Genomic DNA, 23597 nt, shown 5'->3' with positions numbered 1-23597 from the left:
AAATGGTTTCATCTTCCGAAAAATGACATGGTATAAAAATCTTTTTCTGGAGGCTACCTAGTAGCTGTAAAGCTTTTCTCAGTTTCCGAATATCAACTCTTACTCTAACAATCTATTGGCAACAGTTGAGGCAAAGGCTGAGTCCTGTCTTTACAGAAAGGGCTGGCACTTCAAGGTCCTGCCCATTCTGACCAGGGAGCTTTTACTTCTGCTTCTATTCTTGCTTTCTGTTCTGCTTTGTTTTGGCTGTGCCCATGGCATGCAAAGTTCCCAGGCCAGGGACTGAACTTGAGCCACAGCAGTGACTTGCTGGCTCCCCAACCACTAGGCCCCAGCGAACTCCTATTCTGACATTTTTGATAGTCAATTAGAAGTCACAGTGAACAGGGAAACAGACGTTGACTGCAATGCAATGAGCATTTAAGACTGAAGAATGGACATGTATGTGTAACTGGGTCACCATGCTGTACAGTAGAAAACTGACAGAACACTGTAAACTAGCTCTAATGCAAAAAAATAAAAATCATTATTAAAAAAAAAGACTGAAGAATGGTTTCGGGAAGCAAAAAAAAGTGGACATAGAGCAGAAATAAAGACATTCTAAATGAATCTCTTACTGATCAGTAAGATTTTTGTTTCCAAAGTAACAGGAATTTGCTCTGTCATCTAGGATGCTTCTAGCACTGGCCTAGGAATTCTCAGCAGGACTTGCTGCAGAGGAGTGGTTCCTACACTAGGCTATTTACTGGGAACTTCCACAGGTTCCTTTTAGGGTTTCTCTGAAGATGGAAGAAGACACCAAAGGCGGCTTAGCTTAGAATCTCCTAATTGATCCTGAAGGAGGCTGGATCCCGAACCCATCAGTAAGATGTGACGTCTCTCACAGATGCTGGGGTGTGGTACTGACAATTCTGAGATACTCAAACGCAAAACAAAGGGCCTCAGCAGCTCTAATAGCAGTGACATGATGACCTAGACCAATCTTCAGAACCGCAAACCAAAGAGAGCCTGGTCAGACTCTAAGGTCATAACCCACTGTATTCAGGCTATTCATAGAAGCTGCAGTCACTGCTCTGAGGGATTTAACCACAGGAAGTGGAGAAAGAAGAAAGCTAATAGTCACTGTATAGATAATTTATAAACATTTTCCTAGAACAGTTCCATAATTAGAACTATTACTTCATAATTTTATAGAAACAAATAACCAGTAACGTGTCCAAGGTGGCAAACCAGTCAGGCATAGCAAACAGGGAAACCAGGCCAGTCTAACACACGGAAACCAGGTCAATCTAACACATGGAGACCAGGCCAGTCTAATACACCGAGACCAGGTTAGTCTAACCTGGTGCCAGCGTGTCCTGCTACCTCATCACATTGCCTTCTCGGAGGGACACAGGCCACACTTTATGTGGAGGGACGGGTCTGCCAGTCAGAATGTAAAAAAAAAAAAAAAGAGAGAGTTCCCATTGTGGCTCAGCAGTAACGAGCCTGACTAGCATCCATGAAGACACGGGTTCAATCCCTGGCTTCACTCAGGGGGTTAAGGACATGGTGTTGCCATGAGCTGTGGTGTAGGTAGCAGACATGGCTCAGATACAATGTTGCTGTTCCTGTGGTGTAGGCCGCAGCTGTAGCTCTGACTGGACCCCTAGACTGGGAACCTCTAAAACAAACAAACAAAAAGGAATACCCCTGAGCTCCTAGTGAAGGACACCAAGCAGCCATCAGGGCCTGAAATCCTAAGCGGAAGTAAAAGTCTCTTTCCAGCTACATTCATTAGCAGGATTAATTCCTAATGAGAGCAGGGCTGATAAATGACAGTGAGATAACATCCTGATTGATTGTTGATTATACATATATAGGAACAAACAGCTTTGCTTTTTCCTATTCTTGTATAGACATGGAGGGAATAAGAGATTCTGTATCAGACCTTGGAGGTAACTTTCCAAAAGACACATTCTGCTAAGAGAAGGGTTGTCTTGATTGAGGTATAAACTTCATAGGAAAGAAGAGGTGAGTGACTAATATGCAATTTGTCATGTGGTGTTTGGAAAGGAAAATTTGAGACCCTTTGAGAACTAAGTTGCTAAGAAAAATGAGCCAATTTCTTAGCTTCCAAAGTGCTATAAACAAAGCAAAGAGAAGTGATGATCCTGCCAGAGAGTGAAGCAATACAACTGAATTCCGCATCAAAATTCCAGCTCCCTGCTACCTGCCATCCGGATAGAACCATCTCTCTGAGCCTCAAAGTCCTTAGCCGTGCGACAGTACATCCAGGTAGACGTGTTTTCATTTTAGGGGCAAAAGAAATCACTTCCCTTCACAATAGAGAATATTTTAAATGAAGACACCATCTTAAAGGGTCCTTTATTCATAAGAAGTGTTCTGATTCTAAAATGGAGCTGGAGGAGTTCCTGTCGTGGCTCAGTGGTTAACGAATCTGACTAGGAACCATGAGGTTGCGGGTTTGATCCCTGGCCTTGCTCAGTGGGTTAAGGATCCGGCGTTATCGTGAGCTGTGGTGTAGGTTGCAGACACGGCTCGGATCTGGCGTTGCTGTGGCTCTGGCATAGACTGGCGGCTACAGCTCCGATTCAACCCTTAGACTGGGAAACTCCATATGCCGCAGGAGCAGTACAAGAAATGGCCAAAAGACAAAAAAAATTAAAAAAAAAAAAATAAAAAAAAAATAAAAATAAGATGGAGCTGGAGCCCATCAAAGAGGGTAGGTTTGGAGGGTAGGTTCAGGAACAATCGGAGCAGAGAGACTGGGAGGACACCCTTGTTGGTCTCTGACGTCTCCAGGACTCCATGGTAGGACCCAGCACTAACTGAGAATGGCTACTATTAAGTAAAGTGATAAGCATCGCGCGGAAAGGGATCAGGGCTGGCTTTCTTTTCCACCTCCCCCCCCCCCCCCCCCCCCGCACCAAAGAGCGGATGATCCGTACTTGTGGCCTTAGGCTCCCTGGCTCTTCTGGGTCCAGCTCCATGAACCCAATGTCCTCAGTTGGGGCCTGGCTCCTCTTCCTGTCTTGGTAGAAAAAAATGCTAGGCATGCTCAGAAGATCATTTTTAGGAGTTCCTACTGTGGCTCAGCAGAAACAAATCCTACTACTATCCATGAGGACGCATGTTTGATCCTTGGCCCTGCTCAGTGGGTTAAGGATCTGGTGTAGCTGTGAGCTGTGGTGTAGGTCGAAGATACGGCTCAGATCCTGAGTGGCTGTGGCTGTGACGTAGGCCAGCAGCTATAGCTCTGATTCGACCCCTAGCCTAGGAACCTCTGTATGCTGTGGGTGAAGCCCTTAAAAAGCCAGAAAAAAAAAGATCATCTTTAGGCATCCTAAGGAATCTATGAGCCTTCTTCTCCTCACCTAAAATGATTCTCGGTTCCTTTCACAAATAAATACTTCCCAAGGGAGACCAGTTATACTTGGCTTTCTGAATGCACACACCCCCTACTCTAACAACTAATACCTACTGCCTTAATCAGAACCCAACCAGAGCTTATGGGCCCTTTCCGGCAAAAATCTGCTCCCGCATGTATCTGATCCTGGAGAAGTACATAACCCTCTAGTTTCAAGGTACAGAAAAAAAAAGACTAAGATGAAAGGCAAACAGTTTGAGGGTCTCTCGAGCTGTAGAATCTAAAAGTTTAGAGCCTATCTAAACTAGCCTTGTCACTAGCAGTGGTGAGGGCTACGGCTGCTGCCTGCTGCTGTGCTGAGGCCAGACCCAGAGCTGCCAGAAGGATAGTCAGACTGTGCCTGCCTGACACCGGAAAGACTGGTGGCACTAAAATTTAATGAAAAGAGCCTGACTCGGGAAGGGAAAGAGAAGATGGGCCCACCAGGCGGATGGAGAGGATGCTTCACCTGTCTAAGGATCAGCTTCTTAAACGTCCTCATGTCAAGGCAAACAGAACAGATGTGACTAAAGGGCAGTGAGGGCTCTATTAAACCTACGAAAAGGGGCATGGGTTTGGATGAGGTAACTGTTGCCAGAGAATGCTTGGTGTTGCTGGCATGGGGTTCAGCTTTGGATTTGGACCCGATGGCCTGAATATGCGGCCCCCCAGTTTCGGCTGAATGGACGCTGCGACACACACCCTCTCCTCAGAGACACGCAGGTTCTTCTGTGGGAACAAGATAAAGGCATAGACTCTGCAGCCCCCAGGGGTACCAGATCCCGAGAAGACGCCTGATCAGTCTCCTCTAACACTGCCAGGTGAGGGCCTGGCAGCCTGCGTAAGAGGGGATGGAGGAGGGCCCGGAAAGCTACCTGAGAGACGGGAAGGGAGCTGCAGCTGCAGCTGGAGGAAAAGGCAAATGGGCCAAGGGCTGACCTGGATCTGTTAGGAGGACTTTCGAAGGAGGGAGGTCAACAACATGCCTGCGATCACATCGGACCGCTAAGTCTTGAAAAGCACAGACACTCAAGACCCATCCAGATTCACTCAGTGAGAAAGACCCTCAGGAGAGCAGCCCTTGAATGCATACATTCCAGAAGCTCCCCAGGGGCTGCAAGGCCAACTTTGAGAACCATTGTTTCTCAAAGGCCTAGTCCAAAACGCCACCATTATGAACATTACACAGCCACCAGCTGCTCCCAGAAGGGAAATAAAATTTTCAATAAACTTACCTAAGTGAATGCACCTCTGCTTTCTGATGAGACGTGTCACCAGCCACACAGCTAAGTTTCTGAGCTTGGAGTTTTGCTTTTTTCTCTAAAGACTCTATTGTTTCTTTCATTATTAATATTTTAGACTTTAATTCACATTTTTCGTTTTCAAGCTATAATTTAAATTTTAAAAATTAATAGGTATACATCTCAGTTTCTTTTCCTTAAGCACTCTTTAATAATATTTCTGGAAGAAAACTAAGGAAATAAATTAGACTTATTTAAAAATACTTTCAAGTCACATGTACACTTTAGGTTCTAGATGTCAGAACAGGCAAACATATTTCTCTCTCTTCTTCAATATCACTGAAATCAATGAAAAGATACCAAAAAGAAAGGCAAGAAGGGAAGAAATGAATATATCCATAATAACAATGAAATAGGAATGGAAGCCACTAGCAGGCCAAAATTTTGAGAAATTTCTGAAAAAGGCAGATAGGCCTGAACTGAAGAAAAATTGAAGCAGAAAATCAGGAACTCACACACAATGGACAATACTTATGTAAAGAAAGTAGAACATTTTCCTGTAAGACATAAAGCAAAACCTGACAACGTAAAAACGCACTAAGTTTCTGAATGGAAACATAATGTTGGAAATTAATTAAAATTTCCTGAGATAACTGTAAATTCAATTAGGATTTCAGTAAAAAATCCTAACAAAACTTTAAAAAAAATTAGTGTCTTAGATTTCACTCTAAAATTTATTTAGAAGAAAGTTAAGAAAAAATAGGAAAAATTTGGCAGAAAAAGAATGCAGCCAGACTTCCTTTATAATTACGACAATATGAATTTCCCATAGAAATGGACAAGAAAATATATCACAGATGTAAATTTAGAAAAGGTAGCATTTTAGGCAAGGGGGGATAGAATAAATGCTTTAAAAATAGAGTTGGGAGTTCCCGCTGTGGCACAAAGGGATCAACAGTGTCTCTGCCAAGACCCAGGTAGATCCCTGGTCTGGTGCCATGGGATAAGGATCCAGCGTTGCCGTAGCTGTGGCATAGGTTGCAATGGTAGCTCAAATCTGCTCCCTGGCCTGGGAACTCCGTATCCTGTGAAGTGGCCAAAAAGGAAAAAATCTTAAAAATTAAAAAAAAAGAAAATATATATTGGGACATCCATTCATTGGAGACAAAAAATTAGCTAGATTTATATTTTATTTTACATGCAAAAATAAATTCTAGACGGAGTAATGTATAAAACTTGAAACCAAGAAATATGAGTGATAAATGTAAGTCTTCCAGTTAAAACTGTAGACTGACGACACATATTTTTATCTCCCCTCCTCTAGAAACAGAGCTAAAATGACAGCAAAGGAATAAGAAAGTTCTATACGCATAAAGATAGAGAGAATGAGCAAGAAAACAAGGGTGAATGAGTGACTTCAACTGTGTGTGGAAGACAAAGAGCAGAGCGAATGGAGACAAGAGCTATGATCCGAGGCCATTTCTGAACCCAGGAACGAGCAACCTCCGAAGCCAGGCAACGCTTCACTTCGGGGCCGTCCTCTGCACTGTGCCTTGTAGGGTGTTCAGCAGATTCCTGTCCTCTGCTGGCCAGACATGAATTTCTCCCCTGTGACAGCCAAAAACCCTCCAGAAGTTACACACAGCTCTTAGAGACAGAAGTGACCCCACTGAGAATCCCTGACCTCAAATGACCACAGCAGAGAAGAGCAATGAGCTTCCAGCTGCCTTGGCCTGCAAGAGCTGCACACAGAGGCAGAGACTGGCCAGGAGGTCTTGAGGAGGCTGTACGTCTATGCTCTGGGACACTCACATCCCAAGAAAGTTCTCTTAGGAGTTAACAATATACGAAAAAATCAATAGAAAGGCTAAAAGATAAAGTTGAGGCCATCTTCCAAAAGTAGAACAAAATGTCAAAGAGAAAATAAAGGAGAAAGGATAAGAACATCAGGTCTTTTTAGAAAGGCTAAAACCAACTAATAAAAGCTTCAACGAGAGAAAAGAGTATAAAAAATTACCAAAGAAACTGGAAAAAAAAAATGAGATAAAGAGAACATCCTAACTTCGGAAATAAAAACGTGTACAAAGGACTTGGAAACAAAATAGCATCAGACAGCTCAAAGAAGTTGAAAGACCAATAGAGGACAGCATTCAAAATTTTTCTTGAAAATAATTTTCCAATCTAGATTTCCATATGCTTAAGCCAAATCACAAATTAAATATGAAAGTTGAATAAAGACATATTCGGGAGTTCTCACTGTGGCTCAGTGGGTTAAGGAGGATCTAGCACTAGACCCTGGGAACTTCCATATGCCGAAGGTTTGGCCCTAAAAAAAAAAAAAAAAAAAAAAAAAAAAAATTCAGACAAGCAGAGCACCAAAGAAATCTCCTTCCATGTATTCTTTCACAGGAAACTGCTGGAGAAGGTGCTAGACCAGAACAAAGGAACAGGCCAAGAAAGACGCAAACAGGAGGCTGCCCAGCAGAGGGACAGGAAAGTGCCGAGAGCAGAGCCGTGGAGACACCGTCCACAGTGGAGCAAGCTGAGAGCTCAGGAGGGGACGCATGTAGGGAAGAAAGCAGAACTGACAGGACTGAACACTCAAAAATTACTGAAAGGCATATGGCAGAAATTAGCAACGAAAAACAGGTAACAAACACCAAAACAAAATAAAAGCAATTTTTAACTCCAGGAAAAAAGGTCTACAAGAGCAGATACTGTTCCACTTTGCTGGACCATGAACCACAAGAAGTCATGTAGCCTACTAACTACTAAAGTGGGCAAAACATGCACTTACACAACACAGGGGAGGGAGAGGGGAGCGCCAAGCCTCATCCCCCATCACTGACTCTCACCCAACAACCTGAAATCAGCACGGGCAGGCCAAGCAGCACAGCAGCTCATGTGGAAACAGGGAGCTAAACAGCAGGAAATGGTTAAAGAGCTGGGGATGGCAATCTGGGGGAAAAGGAGGTGGGAAAAGAGACTTTTTTTTTATTAAACATCTTCCAGATTTCTTGTACAAACAAAACTATACAAAGATTAACAATCTGAACACCTGGGGACCCATCACCTGGCTTAAGAAACATAAGCGGAACCTCTGAAATAGCTGTGAGCAGCTCAGGCAGCTGCCCACAGGACCACGACCTGAGTTCCATCCCCCTCTTCCCCGCTTTCCTGGGCACACGCCACATCTGTACCAGTCTCGAAACGACACAAATGAGGTTAGCATGGTTTTGAATCCACATAAATGGACTCGCTGCATGTTTTCTTCAACATCATGTCCATAAGATTCTTGCACACTAATGTCTGTAGACACCATCCATCGTCTTTGCTGCTCTTTGACACTTCACTGCATGACTTACCACAGTTCATCTACTTTCCTCACAACTTACATCTACACTTTTTTCTCTTTTCTGCTGGAGGGTAAACATTTTAGGTTTGTGAGCCTTCTGATTCTGTCACTACCCGAGTATGACATGAAACAGCCACAGGCAACGTACAGACAATGAGCATGGCTATGTGCCAAGACAAGCTATAATTCAAAAACAGACAGGAAACCACATTTGGTCCAGGGGCCAGAGGTTACTGACTTTGATCCTGAGTACATTATCCAGAAATGGATCTGCTGGCTAATAGAGTATGCCTTTGCCAACCTGGAACAATGCCAAAATACTCTCCAAAGAGGACCAGTCTGTACCCCAAGAAGCCACATATTCACTAATGATATTTGGTATAACTTGTTAATTTCTGATGACCTGATGGATATGAAATGATTTTGCTGTGGTTTTAACTGGTATTTCCCCTATTATTGAGGTAGAGAACATGTTTTTACATTTAAGAACCATTTATAATTTCTTATGCCCTCAAGTGTCAATTCACAACTGTTGAGGTTTTTTTTAGGTTAAATATACAGCAAGTTGTTCTCTTAATCCGTGCCTTGTCTTTTCAACTGATGGCTTTTGATAAAGGACCTTCCTATAATGTGGTCCTATTTATCTATGTTTTCTGTAAAGAAGTAAACTCATGTGTGCCTTGTTTAGGAGCGAATACTCTGGCCCCAGACACTTGCCAGTTGTGTGATCTTGGTTCGCTTCCTCTCCACCTCAGTTTCCTGATCTGTGAGGTGAGGAGAACAGTGGCATTCACTTCTTGTGGTTGTTGTGAGAGTTAAAATTATGAACATGTGTCTACAATGCTGAGGACAGGACCTCATGCACAGTAAGTGCTCTATAAATGCCTGCCATGATTATTTCACCAAGGTCAAAAAGATTTTCTCCTGTATTTTCTTTTAAAATTTATAGTTATTTCTTGAACATTCAAGGCTGCAAGTGACCTTGAACTGGTTTTTGGGCCTGGTATATTTTAGGTAGGGTCCAATTCCTTTTTTATATACATGTATGAATAGTCAATTGTCCCAGAAACAGTTACTGAAGAGTCTTCTCTTACCCCACTGATCTGAGTCCTCTAGAACCCGTGGGTTTGTGGGTTTGCTCTCTACTGGGTTTTATCACTCTTAATCCCTGAGCACTAGAACCGTATCTTAAATACTGACTCAAAACCCTTCATAGTGTAGGATAAGTTCCACACTGTGTTCTTTTCAAATTTCTCTTTGTGATTCCTGGCTCTTTGCTTCCATTAAATTTTTAATCTGTCAATTCTTCCCCCGCCCCCCCATATACACATGATATTCCTGGGAGTTCAGCTGAAACGACATCAACTCTACAGATCAATTTGGGGTGAACCAAACATGATACTTGTCACCTTTTTTTAAATTTTGCCTTTTTGCTATTGCTTGGAGTTCCCAGGCTAAGGGTCAAATTGGGGCTGCAGCCACCGGCCTAGGCCAGAGCCACAGCAACGCGGGATCCAAGCCGCATCTGCAACCTACACCACAGCTCACGGCAATGCCGGATTGTTAACCCACTGAGCAAGGGCAGGGATCGAACCCGCAACCTCATGGTTCCTAGTTGGATCTGTTAACCACTGCGCCACGAACTCGTTACCTTCTTAATAAATCTGAAATACCTCTCTACTTACTTAGGTCTTTCATAATGTCTTTTAATAAAGTTGCAGAACATTTTCTATTAAGATCCTATAAAACTATATATAGGTGTCTTGTATTATTTATCACTATAAAAATGGTATGGATTTTCTTTTTAATCTATCTTGCTTGGGACTTGTCATGCTACTGTGCATCAGAGAGTTCCTGCATTTTTGACAATGCCTAGAAAAATATCAGTTGCTATGTCTTCAAACACTGCCTCTCCCATATTCTACTATATGCTCTTGAAGAATTTCCAGGCTATGGCACAGGGAAAGAAACCCAGCTGGACCCGGTGGTTCCCTTAAGTTCAGAATACAGGAGCGAGGGTGATGGGAGGCCAATGCACTGAGAGTTTGTAGGACAGACGCCAGAGAAAGAGCTCAAGGTCTGCGGATGATGCCCTTTAAATTCCCAGCTGAGCAGAGTTCCACGCACAGAAAGCCACCCAAGGCTACGGAAGAACCATCAAAGAATTAGAGGAACAATACTGAGGGAGCACGCAAGACCAGGGGTAATTTCTATTCCCATCAGTCATCTGAAAACCTCGCAACTCATGGGGCAGCAGGTAGCATATGCCAAAAGATCCAGTCTCAGCAGTAAAACAAAATTAGCCCAAAACTCAGTGCTATTCTGGTCCTACCTAATGAAGCTTAAAAGCAAGACCAAAAAAGATCAGGCTACTTCTCTCAGACTTATCCCAGAACAACCTCCAGGGGGTGTCTAGGAATACAAGCTCCCCAGCAAGAAAATAAAGTTTACAATGTCTGGCATCCAATCTAAAGTTACCAGGAATTCAAAGGAGGAAAATACAGCTGAAGAAGAGGGGAAAAAAATCAGCTGGCTCAAAGTTGACAGAAACAGATGATAGAATTGGTAGACAAATAAAAACAGTGAAAACATCGAAAAGGAGACTAAGCAAAACAAAATGCAGAGAAAATAACGACTAGTAGAACACACACCAACTTGTTAAAAATCCTATCTCTAGTGAGAACAATAAGGAATGAAAATGAATTTCACTTTTTATTCCAGGTCTGTATTACTTAATTTTGTGAACAAGAGCAAAACAATAATCATAGCTAATACCGACTGAGTGATTATGATACGCCAGTGACTCTTCTAAGTTCTTGACAGGTATTAACTCATTTTATTTTCACAAAAACTCTAAGAAGTATTAGCACCATTTGTACTTTACAAACAAAGAAACTAAGGAATGGAATGTTTAAGAAACTTGCCTACCAAAAAAAAAGGAAACTTGCCTACAGATAAGAGGGGACAGAGACAGATTTGAACCCAAGGAGTCAACCTTGAGAGTGCCTACTCCTAACCACTGTTACGCAGCTTCTCTAACATATTCTTTTGTGATTTTAAAAATATACAGTACACTAAAACTATAATGGAAATAATCATTCATACAACAAAATATACCCCAAATCTAGTTTGATAAATTACCTGGTGATTAACACATGTCAAATGTTCAATCGTTTTCTCTAATTCTGATTTTCCAAAAATACTCATTTCCTGGAGATGCTGTAAGAGAATTTTACAGAAGATGTTCATTCACATCAGCTAGGAATACAAAATCACCAAAGGAAGAAATCACATCTACAGTACTATTCATTTGTCTTTTTATAACACAGAAATGTCTTAGAAAGAAAATCATTAGAAATTTTACAAAAAATGATGCTTTTGCTTGAAAACAAAACCACGAGGAGCTCTCATCTTTTACACTCTACCTCCGCATGTGACGGCAACAGAAGACGGGTTGCTGTGGGTTTATCTGCAAACCATTTACACAGGTCAATTCATCAGCACAACCAGGTTAAGCTCAGAAGTGCGCCCTCCTGAGAGATGTTAAGAGGGACAGTGCTAAGGAAAAAGGGATGGGATCAGGAGGACACAGGAAACAGGATACTACAGGGCCATGCAAGAGATCAGTTTCCGGAGTGAGCTGGTCAACAAGGCAATGACACAAGCCTATTTTTTGGTGAGGTTACCTCATCCAGTTCTTGCTGATGCCGAGTCTAGGACAAGGGGTATGCTGGGGAAACCTGAGAACTTTTCTAGTGCAAATTCTTACATCTAACATGTTATTCATTATCCAGCTAACGTTCGGAAAGGTCACTGTGCTTCCTTATATTTTATTAAGTGATTCAACTACTATTGAGTCTATACTATGTACACTATGTACCAAGAACCAAGAAAGGTGTTAGGAAAACCATAGCAAGGAAAATAACAAAGCCTCTGATGTCACAGACATGACAGTCTATGCCTGGGGACTACAGGAGAAAAGACACACCTTAAACAAGATATTAAAGTAAAATCCGTGAATACTTCCTAGGAAAAGGAACTTTATGGCAACATATAGAAAGGATATTTACCCAGCTCTAGAGGATGAGCAGGGCGTTGCCAGTGAGGGAACTGGTGGGGAAGGGTTTTCAGCAGCCTGTGCAAAAGGCTGAGGGCCCGGGAAAAGCCCATCGAGCCTGGCATTGAGAACATGAGGGGTGGGGAAGAGGAGGGATAAGCTTGGGGAAAGGAAGCCAGACTCTGAAGCGGGCCAGGTCCAATCATTCAAGTCCTTGAAAACAACAGATGGAATCAAACAGAAGTGATGTGATCAGATTCATATCTGTGCAAGGTGACTCTGACCTCAGGGTGCAGTACAGGTTTAGGGACCACTCATGTACCAGCGCAGGTGAGAGAACGACGGCCAGCAAAGGCAGCAACAGGCAAAGGGGAACCAATGCGAGCTCAGGAGCCAGATTCTTCGTGGCTTAGCAGCTAAGAGAGCTTGGGCAAACTATTATTATTCTCATTAAGATGTAGTTGCCAAAAAAAAAAAAAAAAAAAAGATGTAGTTGCCTCACCAAGTTCTAGGTGCACAATTCAGTGATTCGCAATTTTAAAGCTTAGACTCCACTCACGGTTATTACATTCCCTGTACTAGACACCCTATAGCTCATTTATTTTATATCCACAGTAGCTTGTGCCTCTTACTCCTCTCCACCATCTTGCGTCTCCCACCATCCCTCTCCCCACTGGCATCTACTCATTTATTCTCTGTATTAGTGAGCCTGATTCTTTTTTGTTATATTCACTAGTTTTATTTTTTAGATTCTACATATAAGTGACAACACGCAGTTTTCATCTTCCTCTGGTTTAACTTACTAAGCACAATCCTCTCCAAGCCCATCCACTTTGCTGTAAAAGGCAAAGTTACATTCTTTTGATGGTGAGTGGAGTCTGCTGTACACCAGCCCTTCCCTATCCTGTCACCTGTTGATGAACACTGAGGTTGCTTCCCTATTTTGGCATCGTAAGTAATGCCACTATGAAGGCTGGGGTTCATATATCTTTTGAATTAGGATTTTCATTTTCTTGAGATATATACCCAGGAATGGAATTGCTGGGTTATATAGTAGTTCTATTTTTAGATTTTTGTGGAACCTCCTTACTGTTTTCCACAGTGGCTGCACCAATTCACACTCCTACCACCAGAGTGTGCGAGGGTTCCCGTTTCTCCACACCTGCACCAACATTTGTTATTTATGTTCTTTTAATGAGGGCCATTCTGACAAGTGTGAGGTGATTTCTCATTGTGGCTTTGATTTGCATTCCCTGATGGTTAGCAGTGCTGAACATCTATCATGTGACTGTTGGTTGGGTAAATTATTTATTTTATTTTCTTTATTTTTTGTCTTTTTGCCATTCCTAGGGCTGCTTCTGCGGCATATGGAGGTTCCCAGGCTAGGAGTCTAAGTAGAGCTGTAGCCGCTGGCCTACACCAGAGCCATAGCAACGCCAGTTCCGAGCCACGTCTGCGACCTACACCACAGCTCACGGCAACACCGGATCCTTAACCCACTGAGCAAGGCCAGGGATTGAGCCTGCAACCTCATGGTTCCTAGTCGGATTTGTTAACCACTGAGCCACGATGGGAACTCCAAATTATTTAAACTTACTGTAACTCAGAAATCATGTGTGTAAGCATGACCCAACTGAAAAGGCAAAGATTTACTGAGATGCCCTTAAGAAAGTATTCAGAACAGAGCTTCCTACACGGAAAGGGCTTAATAAGTGTTAACGATTATTTAATAGGTAGCATCAATATGGTTTGTGATCAAGTGAAACAGGAGCTTTCAGAAGGGAAGAATCGGTGATGATGTCAGAGGGGTTCTGCACAGAGAACACCAGGAGACTACTAGAGACTTAAAGACTGAGAGGGTTAGTTCAGGTTTCAGGTAAGAGACCTACTGTAAACTCCTAAGTCCTGCCTCCTCTAACCCAGAAAGAATCTGGTAATATGAACATCACTTTTTCTGAGTTTTCAGTACTACAGCATTTAAGTCCTATTTTTACATTTCCTACTCATTTCAACAGATATGGAAAGGGACAAATCAGTAGCTTTTACTAAGAGTAAACATACTGCACATAAGTTTTCCATTTGGTGATTTTAACACTTATTTTTATAAAAAAGCACTTTCTGTGCTGTGTAGCACTGGGAACTATGTCTAGTCACTTATAATGGAGCGTGATAATGTGAGAAAAAAGAATGTATACATATATGTGTAACTAGGTCACCATGCTGTACAACAGAAAATTGATAGAACCAGCTATAATGGAAAAAAATAAAAATCATTATGAAAAAAAAAAAAAAAAAAAAGCACTTTCTGGAATGAAGTACTCCAAAAGATCCCAATTGGAAGTATTCTGTTGGGGGTAAAACTAACTGAAAACTTACGACATAAAGACTACCCTTATAATACTTCAATGTTCTTATTCTTAACCTTAGCTACTAATTTCTAAGCATTAATTCAATAATATTTACTGGCAGTAAGCTATGGACTCCACAATAGTAACAACAATAGTTAATACTGAGTTCTCATAATGTGCTGAGAACTGTTAAGCACTTTAAGTAGATTAACATTTTTGGGGAGATTGTAAAATATAAAATACTGCCCCTAGATATTACACCAAAAGCACAGGCAATAAAAGAAAAAATAAACTGGACTTCATCAAAATGAAAAATTCTGTGCTTAAAAGGATAATACTAAGAAAATGAAAAGACACCCTACAGAATGGGGGGAAATATTTGCAACTCACATATATGATAAGGGTTTAGTATTGAGAATATATAAAGTACTCTTACAACTCAATAATAATAAGACAAAGAATCCAATCCAAATATGGGCAAAGGATATGAATAGACATTTCTCTACCAAAGGATATAAAAGTGGCCAAATAAGCCATGAAAATAAGCACAACAGCCACAGGGGTAATTACTCCACCCCCACAGATGATGTTAACAAAAAGGTAGGTAACCAGTATTGGTGAGGATGTGGAGAAATCAGAACTCTACCCAAGACAAATAAAAACACACATCCACACAAAAACTACACGAATGTTCAGAGTGCCATTATTCATAACAGCTAAAAAGGAGAAACCACCCCAAGGATCAGTAAATGTTGGCCACCCACACATGGAATGTTTTCCACAGTAAAAGGAAGAGTCCTGCTACATACCACATAATGAATGAACCTTGAAACACTGTGCTAAGCTTGAGAAGCCAGACATTAAAAAAAATACTGAATGATTCAATTTGTACAAAACATCCAGAGTAGGCAAATCTCAAGACGGAAAGCAGACCCGTGGGCTGCCTGGGCCTGAGGAGGAGGGGGATGGAGAGCAGCTGCTAGTGGCTCAGGGCTTCTTTCAGAATAATGAAGATACTCTAAAACTGACTGTGGTGATGGCCGAACAAGTCTGGGAATACACAAAAAAACAGCGAATTGTACACTTTAGGTGGGTGAATTATACTGTAAGCGAATATCTCATTGAAGCTGTTTTACAAAACTACTGAGATCAGAGGTTGGTTCTTTCCTAAAAAGAAACAGGTAATAAATATCTTGGGCCTTGGGGACCACAGAGTTTTTGCTGCAATTACTCACCTCTGCCGATGCAGCACAAAACACAAACAAATGAATATCCAATGCATACGTAGAATCAACAATGAAACCTGAATTTCATCGTTTCCATGTGTTATGAAACAGTCTTCTTTTGATATCTGCTCAATGACTTTAAAATATAAAAACCATTCTTGGCATACGGGCCATACAAAAACACTCTGGCTTTGGCTCCTATGCCATGATTTGCCAATTCCTGATTGGGATTCCAAAGAGTCATGTCACTGGAACATATAAAAGACCTCCCTTTTTCTCAATAAATCACCTTTCAAAAGTAAGTCACTTATTACTTACCTTCAACTTTTCTTTTAAAGCTTCCTTTTCTGCCATAATTCTTCTTAAGTCAGATAATGCAAGTTCTTTTTCCTTTTCCATTAGACTAACAGTATTATGGGAGACGGTGGTTTGGGTAGATTCTTGTCTTAGTGCAGATAATTCTTCTTGAGCCTTAAAGAATTAAAAGATAGAAATTAAAAAACACTGGAGTCTGTTTCTGTTCTGTAAGTAAGTTCATTTATAACATTTTTTTAGATTCTACAGTTTAAGTCATATCACATAATATTTGTCTTTCTCTGACTTACTTCACTTAGTATGGTAACCTCTAGGATATGTTCTCATTTTTAAAAATGGGAGTTTCCACTGAGCCATGATGGCAAACTTGGGAGTTCCTGTCATGGCTCAGGGGAAACAAATCCCAACTAGGAACAATGAGGTTGCTGGTTCGATCCCTGGCCTTGCTCAGTGGGTTGAGGATCCAGTGTTGCTGTGAGCTATGGTGTAGGTCAGACGAGGCTTGCATCCTGCGTTGCTGTGGCTCTGGCGTAGGCCAGCAGCAACAGCTCCAATTAGACCCGAGCCTGGGAACCTCCATATCCCGCAGATGCGGCCCTAAAAAGACAAAAGACAAAACTATATAATAATAATAAAAATTAAAAATAAAAAAGGCAAACTAAACACATGCTACTTTTTGCTCTCTCCCCAAATGCCACCAACATGAGAGTACGAGGATTAAAATATATAAAAACAAAAAAACAAGGAGATTGAGAGAAGTACCAGCAACAAAATTCTGGAAACCAAAGAGCAGGTGGACAGCTAGTAATTAACTAAGCAGACCCAAGAAAGCTGACATCTAAGCCAACAGTGGGAAAAGCCCAGAAGTGGGTCACTTTGCACTACATAATCCCAAAAAAACTCCAGCTTGGCCTTTTTTTTTTTTTTTTTTTGTCTTTTTGCTTTTCTAGGGCCGCTCCCATGGCATATGGAGGTTCCGAGTCCAATCAGAGCCGTAGCAACGCAGGATCTGAACCGCGTCTGCAACCTACACCACAGCTCATGGCAACGCCAGGTCCTTAACCCACTAAGCAAGGCCAGGGACCGAACCTGCAACCTCATGGTTCCCAGTCGGATTTGCTAACCACCGTGCCACAACGGGAACTCCCTCAGCTTGGCCTTTTATCCTGGTCTTCCCTCCCTCGAACAGCAGTGCCCGGGTGGGAGCAAACTTAGGTGATACACACCGTGCTTTGCTCAGATGCGCCTTGTGCTCTGACATTCGATAGGCCAGGCCGCATCGAATCACACCCCTGTCCCTGCCTGAGGCTAAGTCCTCAATATCCAGTGTATCCAATTAGTGGATTCCACCCCAAATGAGAGACCTATCCCAACACATCTGAGTCCCAAGGGCTCACCTGGCTCAGTCAGGCGGAGACTCATTCAGCGTTTTAGAAATATCTCAACTCACCTGACCCACAGACAGGTTGGAAAAGAGGAAGAATAAATATAAAAAAAGAACAGAAATCTCTGCTTTAGAAAAGGATGATAGCAGAAACTACTGCTTATGGTTCTAACTATGAAGGAATTTACTAAGGTCTATGTATCACAGTAATTTAAAGGCTACATACTGGTTCCATTACAATTAACTGGTTCTATATAACCTGTTAATCATAATCAATATCTTACTTCATTATATAAGACATTCAGTTTATCCCTTTCTGCTGTCAATAATTTAACATTGCACTGTATGTCCTCCATATGTTTCTCAAATCTTTCTAGCATACGCTGAAGTTCATCTCTTTCTCTTGTGATCAGATGAATTTCTGAATTGTAATCACCCTGAAACAATTTAAAAACAGAAGTTATCATTTGTTATAATTATCACCACATGGTTGTCACAAGGATGCTAAGACTGAATGAAAGATGTTAACAGACAAAAAGAACACAACTTCTTTTAATGTAATTAAGGAACACAAACTTTAACCTACAAGGAGAGCAGGAAGTGACAGTGCCAGCAGTACTGGGGCAAATTGCCTGGCCTTCAAGTTCCCAGCAAGGGAACCAGCTGTCATTGATACTGATTGATCAGATCCTATCAGATGTTTCAACCGTCCTTCTCCCGGAGTTGTTCACATTGGTGAGAACTAAAGTGTAACCCTCAGACCAGAAGCATGCAGCATCTGGGACCTTTCTGGGCTCCCCCAGAACCTTTGGGGTGGGGTCCAGTAACAGCTCAGCAAGCCCTCCAGGTGATGCTGATGTGTGCACCTGCTCACCCAGGACAAATCATTCCAATAGCCCAGCACATTCCTCAGTGTTTTCTGTAACTGAACCTAACATCGCTTTCTTTTTTTTTTTTAATGGTTGTGCCCGCAGCCAGGGATTGAATTTGTGCCACAGCAGTGACAATGCTGGATCCTCATCCCACTGAACCACCAGGGAACTCCCTAAACATCAATTTTCTAGACACACCAACCAACTGTCCCAGTTTCAAACCTATGTGAGGTTTATTCTCACAATCAGATAAACATAAGTAGTTCTACCAGAAAGTACACACAAAGTATGTTCACTGAATAAGCAACTACTTCCAACATTTCTAAGACAAGATTATGCCTGTTATTTCAGTACAATTAGAAAAACCCACTATCTTCAGAGCTACTGCAGACAATAAAGACGGTAAGTATGGACTTAGGCATCTGTGGTATCTTAATATGCAAATACTAAATGCAGAAGCTCCAGAGTTCCCTTGTGGTGCACAGGGTTAAGGATCCAGCATTGTTGATGAAGTGGCTCGGATTGCTGCTGTGGTGTGAGTTCGATCCCTGGCCCGTAAATTTCTGCATGCTGCAGACATGGCCAAAAAGAAATGCAGATGCTCCAGACAATGCTAGTGTTATGACCGGTGCACTGGAAGCCTGGTCCTTGATACTCATTACACACCACACACACGCCAGGTCCACTGCAGGCTTGTTAACAGTGGATATCCATGAAGCACCCTGTACCTGCCACTCGGAAATAAGCTATCTTTGTGGTTAAACAAGCAAAATCAAGGTCTAACGGATGAGGTTATCTATCTGGAAAAGGACAAGATGTATCACAGGACAAGAGCACATAGGGTGAGGACTTAATCAAGGTGAAGTAACGATAAAAGAAAATCTATAACCTAACCCTATACAAATAAAAATGTCCTTACAGAAAGAAAGTAGTCTGCCTAGATTTTAGAAGAGGAGAGCTCAATGAATAAAGATTTGACAGACTATTTTCATTACTCCCTAGGTCTCAGCTCAAATGTCACTTTCTCTAAGGAGCCCTTCCAGATTTTTCAATCTGATTTAGCTCCCCGCTACATACTCTCCTTGATTCTGAATTCTTCCTATATTCCTTTTTCAATAACACTTACTATTCACGAGATTATAAAGTTGTATACATGACTGAGTGTTTAATGTGTCTTTACCGCTAAAATGTAAGCTCTGTCAGGGACACATAGGTCTGATCTTAGCATTATCTTCAGCACCTAACATGGTACCTGGTAAAAATGTATAAATCCCCTAACATTTACTTACTGGCCCGCATAAGTAGGAACTCCAGGTCTTTTCTAAATGTATCTTGTATGTAGATATCTGTATTTGTGTTAAGAATTCCCCTTTACCACTCTGTTGTTCCCAACACACACACACACACACACACACACACAAGCATGCACACACTCATGCATACCCACACACACACACACACACACACAGGGCTAAAAACTGTGAGGCTAGGAACCAGGTCTCCCTCATCTTGTATTCTGGATACTTCTTCAGAGCAGGCACTCAGAATCTATCTATTGAACTGAACCTAACTTTCTACCTCAACAGGTGTGCTTTGAACCAGCAAATAATAAGCAAATGAACCATGTACTAGAACTAGGTGTTATGCTGGACACTTACACAAATCAGCTCCTACCAGAGTTCTGGAGGCTTAGATGACCCTAACATTATCTACACACTAGATAAAATTAGGGGAAGCTGGGAGCAAAGTCATTAAAACTCAAAATATTGGATTTCAGACTTGGCTGCATTTACCAGTTCTCTCATCTTTTTCCTAAAGATTCTCTGTGTATTGTCAAATGGTTTTGAATCATTTTCTGATTAGACTCTGTTTTTTAACCATATGGGCTAGCAGCTGAATTTGATGGACAGAGTGTTAGCTTAGGCACTATGCTATGGCATCTATTATAAGCACAATGAATCGGTGGGAAAATACAGTGTAAGTTAATGTATGTGTTACTGACCTTTTTTTTTAAGCTCCATATATACTGAGGAATCAGGAAAAATAAATCACTGATCACTTTCACTGAATAGGAAGGACAGTCCTATAGCTCCAAAGCTTAAAAGAAAGAAAAATCTAAAGAACGCAAGTGATACTCATAAAATGTTGACAATAACTGAGACCTAAAATAGAAACAGGTGCTTTTAATCACTGGTAAATCAGTCAACGTCACACATGTACATCTTGAGACCAGTGAGCTGTAAACGTGGCTGCAGCGACAGACAGTGTGACCCACGTGGCACCCACTGCACTGTGCGCATCTCCTGTTTGCATGGCCGTGTGGAGATGCCTGACCCGTGGCTTTCCGACTGGTCCAAGGCTGGAAATGGCATGAAGCCATGCAGCCTGCCAGAGAGACAAAGCCATTCTCCTTTGAGAGAGAAGATGCAGCCGACACCGAAAGTGAAGGTGAGAAAGCGAGGAGCCATCCAGTAATATGAGGTCCTGTATGCCCAGATGGCCCTGGCCTCATCCTAGATATGTAGTGACTGATTCAATCTTTCCTTACTTTCTGGGCTTTGCTGTGCTATGCTTTCCTGATTAATGCTGTGTTCCTAAAGAACAGGTCACGGAAAAAAACAGAAATCAAAACTAAAGACATATTAAAGCAAGCATGAATAAAGTTACATTCAGTACAATAATAAACCAGAAAAATGTGCTCATAAAGTTGCTCTCTTGTCTTATCAATTACCCTCTAAAGAGATATTACCTTTTCTAGTGTTTTAAATACTGGAATTTTCTCACATGCAGAATAATTTCTAGAACAAGCTCTTCGCTGTATCACATGTTGGAGTCTCTCCAGCTCCTTCTTATAAAAATCTCGTTCCTCTTCTACACCTTTCAGAAATGTATCTAAACGAGAAGGTGACTTGTCCCGACGTTTTATTCCATGTTCTAGCCTCATCCTTTCAACTTCCAAAGTAAGTTCTTTTTCTGCAAATTAAATCATTAAATCTCAAAACAAAGTTGCATATAAAATTCATAACTAGCCAAATAAATTATATCAATAACTTTTAGAATGTAAGCTACTAAAAAGCACAGCTGTTTTATATATTATCTATAACTTCTGGCTATCAAAGAGATATTGATAGGAAAGGAGAAAAAAAGCAAAAATTAAAAGTTTAAATAAAATCCAATAAATCAAAGTTATCCTGTCTTTGTCATATACAAGGATGGGAACTATTTAGTACTACACAGTAAAGCAATAAATTACCACATGGTACTTTCTGGTGACCTGAAAATGCACTAAAAGAAAATTTACCTAAAAAAATTTATCGCAATACTTGTGATTTTAACATTAAACTTGAATATAAAATGCACACAGGAGTTCCCGTCGTGGCGCAGTGGTTAACAAATCCGACTAGGAACCATGAGGTTGCAGGTTCGATCCCTGCCCTTGCTCAGTGGGTTAATGATCCGGCGTTGCCATGAGCTGTGGCGTAGGTCGCAGACACGGCTCGGATCCTGCGTTGCTGTGGCTCTGGCGTAGGCTGGCAACTACAGCTCCAATTCAACCCCTAGCCTGGGAACCTCCATATGCCGCGGGAGCGGCCCAAGAAATGGCAGAAAGACAAAAAATAAATAAATAAAAAATAAATAAATAAAATGCACACAAATGGATCAAAGCAACGCATCTTTCTCCAAATAAGCACAATTATTAACTTTACCATAGAAATCACTTTTTTTTTTTTTTTTTTGTCTTTTTAGGGGCTCACCAGAGGCATATGGAGGCTCCCAAGCTAGGGGTCAAATCAGAGCTGTAGCCACCAGCCTATACCACAGCCATAGCAACGCCAGATCCTTGACCCACTGGGCCAGGGACCGAATCTGCACCTTCACAGATACTAGTCAGATTCGTTTCCAATGAGCCATGAAGGGAACTCCCAGAAATTACCTTTTCAGGAGTCAAAAGTAGATTGGCCATTTCATGTAGTTCAGTCTAATTTAACTGAGTTCTTCCAACTCTAAAGCATGAAGTGATTTTCAAGACATATTTGGATTTACTTCCCATCTTTTCCTTCATTCAATCGTCAGATACTCACTGAGCGTTGACTATAGCACAGCCTGAGCTAAGGGTGTAAGTATGAAATATGCGGCCAAGGTCAAATAATTACTCTCACTGTAGCAGAACAAGAGCTACAAAAGAACAGCATGCAAGGTGATCTTGAGGATCAATAGGGGAACTCATACTGAGGAATGACCAGAGAGTAAGAGTGTAGGGGACTGGGAGGAGATGTGCAAATGTGTTAAGGGCTAGAAGTTGAAATGATGAATGAAAAGCATCTCTTGCAATTAGTAGGATCAAGCTGAGTAGTGATCTCAGCAAGAGCAAGGCAGCACTGTTGGGAGGTAAGGACAAGTCAACTGGAGGTGAGTGGTGACCTCAGCAAGAGCAAGGCAGCACTGTTGGGAGGTGAGGACAAGCCAATTGGAGTAGATCGAGGAGCTAAAGCACAGTAGGTGATCAAGCAGAAAGGCACTTGTGGATGACTACTTCAGGAGTTAAAGGTCTGATAAGGAGGAAAGAGTGGCTGGAAAGGAAGGGGTCAAAGCTTCATTTTAGACTGTGAGAAGGGCAAGCATGTCTGAACGCCAATGGGAAAGACCAGTACAAAGGCTAAAGCTGGGGAAAGGAGAGAACAGGTAAGAGAGACCGGGACCTACAGACCCCATGGAGGCAGTGGCCCTTCACAAGCGCTATGAGGCTCCACTCTAAGAGGAGGGAAGATAAAGATGGATTCTTCCAGGACCTGGGGCAGGACAGTGACGGCCAGGGGTTTCCTAGAGCACCTCAGGGGCTGGCCTGGCTCCTGACATGCAGTAACAATGCAACAAATGGTTACTGAATGAATGAATGAAAGAGCATCTGCTACTAAAAATAATACATTAAAAGGAAATCATGATCATTTTTAGGTTATCAACATTATGTATTTTACCTGTAACTGCAAAACTTTCAATTTTTTTGTTAAGTCTTTGCTTTTCTTGCTCAAGCTGATGAACAACAGTTTCCAGGTCTGATTTCATGAGGAGTTCATCACTCAGTCTCTCCTTTTCCTTGTGACACAAGTTTAATTCCTGCAAGTGTTAGCACTTTAATTAAGATTTCTAACAACCTTATGAAATATTAAAACACTTACAGTAGATAACTTTGTAAGCACATTTATTTAAGAGTAATTCACATACACCTACTTTTAGTCAGGCAAATATATGGTTTCAATTAAAGTTAATTATCAATTGTGGCTAAAGGATTCTTAAAACTCACATTCAATAGTGCTCCCTTCTAAAGCAGCAGAATTATTGGATTTTATTTTCTTTTAATTTGTTTAGGACACTTTTTTAAATGAATATAT

At 41.5% G+C, this 23597-nt stretch overlaps 1 protein-coding gene across 8 annotated transcripts in view; it reads right to left on the bottom strand.

Moving 5' to 3' along the window:
- Positions 1-23597, bottom strand: part of CEP135 (centrosomal protein 135) — a 72577-nt gene that overhangs the window by 25829 nt on the left and 23151 nt on the right. For 3 of the 8 annotated variants that reach the window (XM_021101350.2, XM_084972308.1, XM_021101351.2), the window contains 6 exons: positions 23184-23322; positions 20957-21180; positions 17620-17772; positions 15955-16107; positions 11147-11224; positions 4645-4796 (listed from right to left, as the gene is read on the bottom strand). In XM_021101350.2, coding sequence (XP_020957009.1) covers positions 4645-4796; positions 11147-11224; positions 15955-16107; positions 17620-17772; positions 20957-21180; positions 23184-23322 — 899 coding nt within the window. Of the gene's footprint in view, positions 1-4644; positions 4797-11146; positions 11225-13770; positions 15461-15954; positions 16108-17619; positions 17773-20956; positions 21181-22141; positions 23323-23597 lie in introns of those variants that run through there. The other 5 variants (XR_014812571.1, XM_084972310.1, XM_084972309.1 and 2 more) reach the window with 4 other exon arrangements.

Source organism: Sus scrofa, chromosome 8 (assembly GCF_054392235.1).
Source record: "Sus scrofa isolate SSC_HxYL_T2T_F1_AM1 chromosome 8, Sscrofa_HxYL_maternal_Yorkshire_Landrace_v2.0, whole genome shotgun sequence".
Lineage (NCBI taxonomy): Eukaryota > Metazoa > Chordata > Mammalia > Artiodactyla > Suidae > Sus > Sus scrofa.
This window is presented reverse-complemented; position numbering and strand designations above follow the sequence as displayed.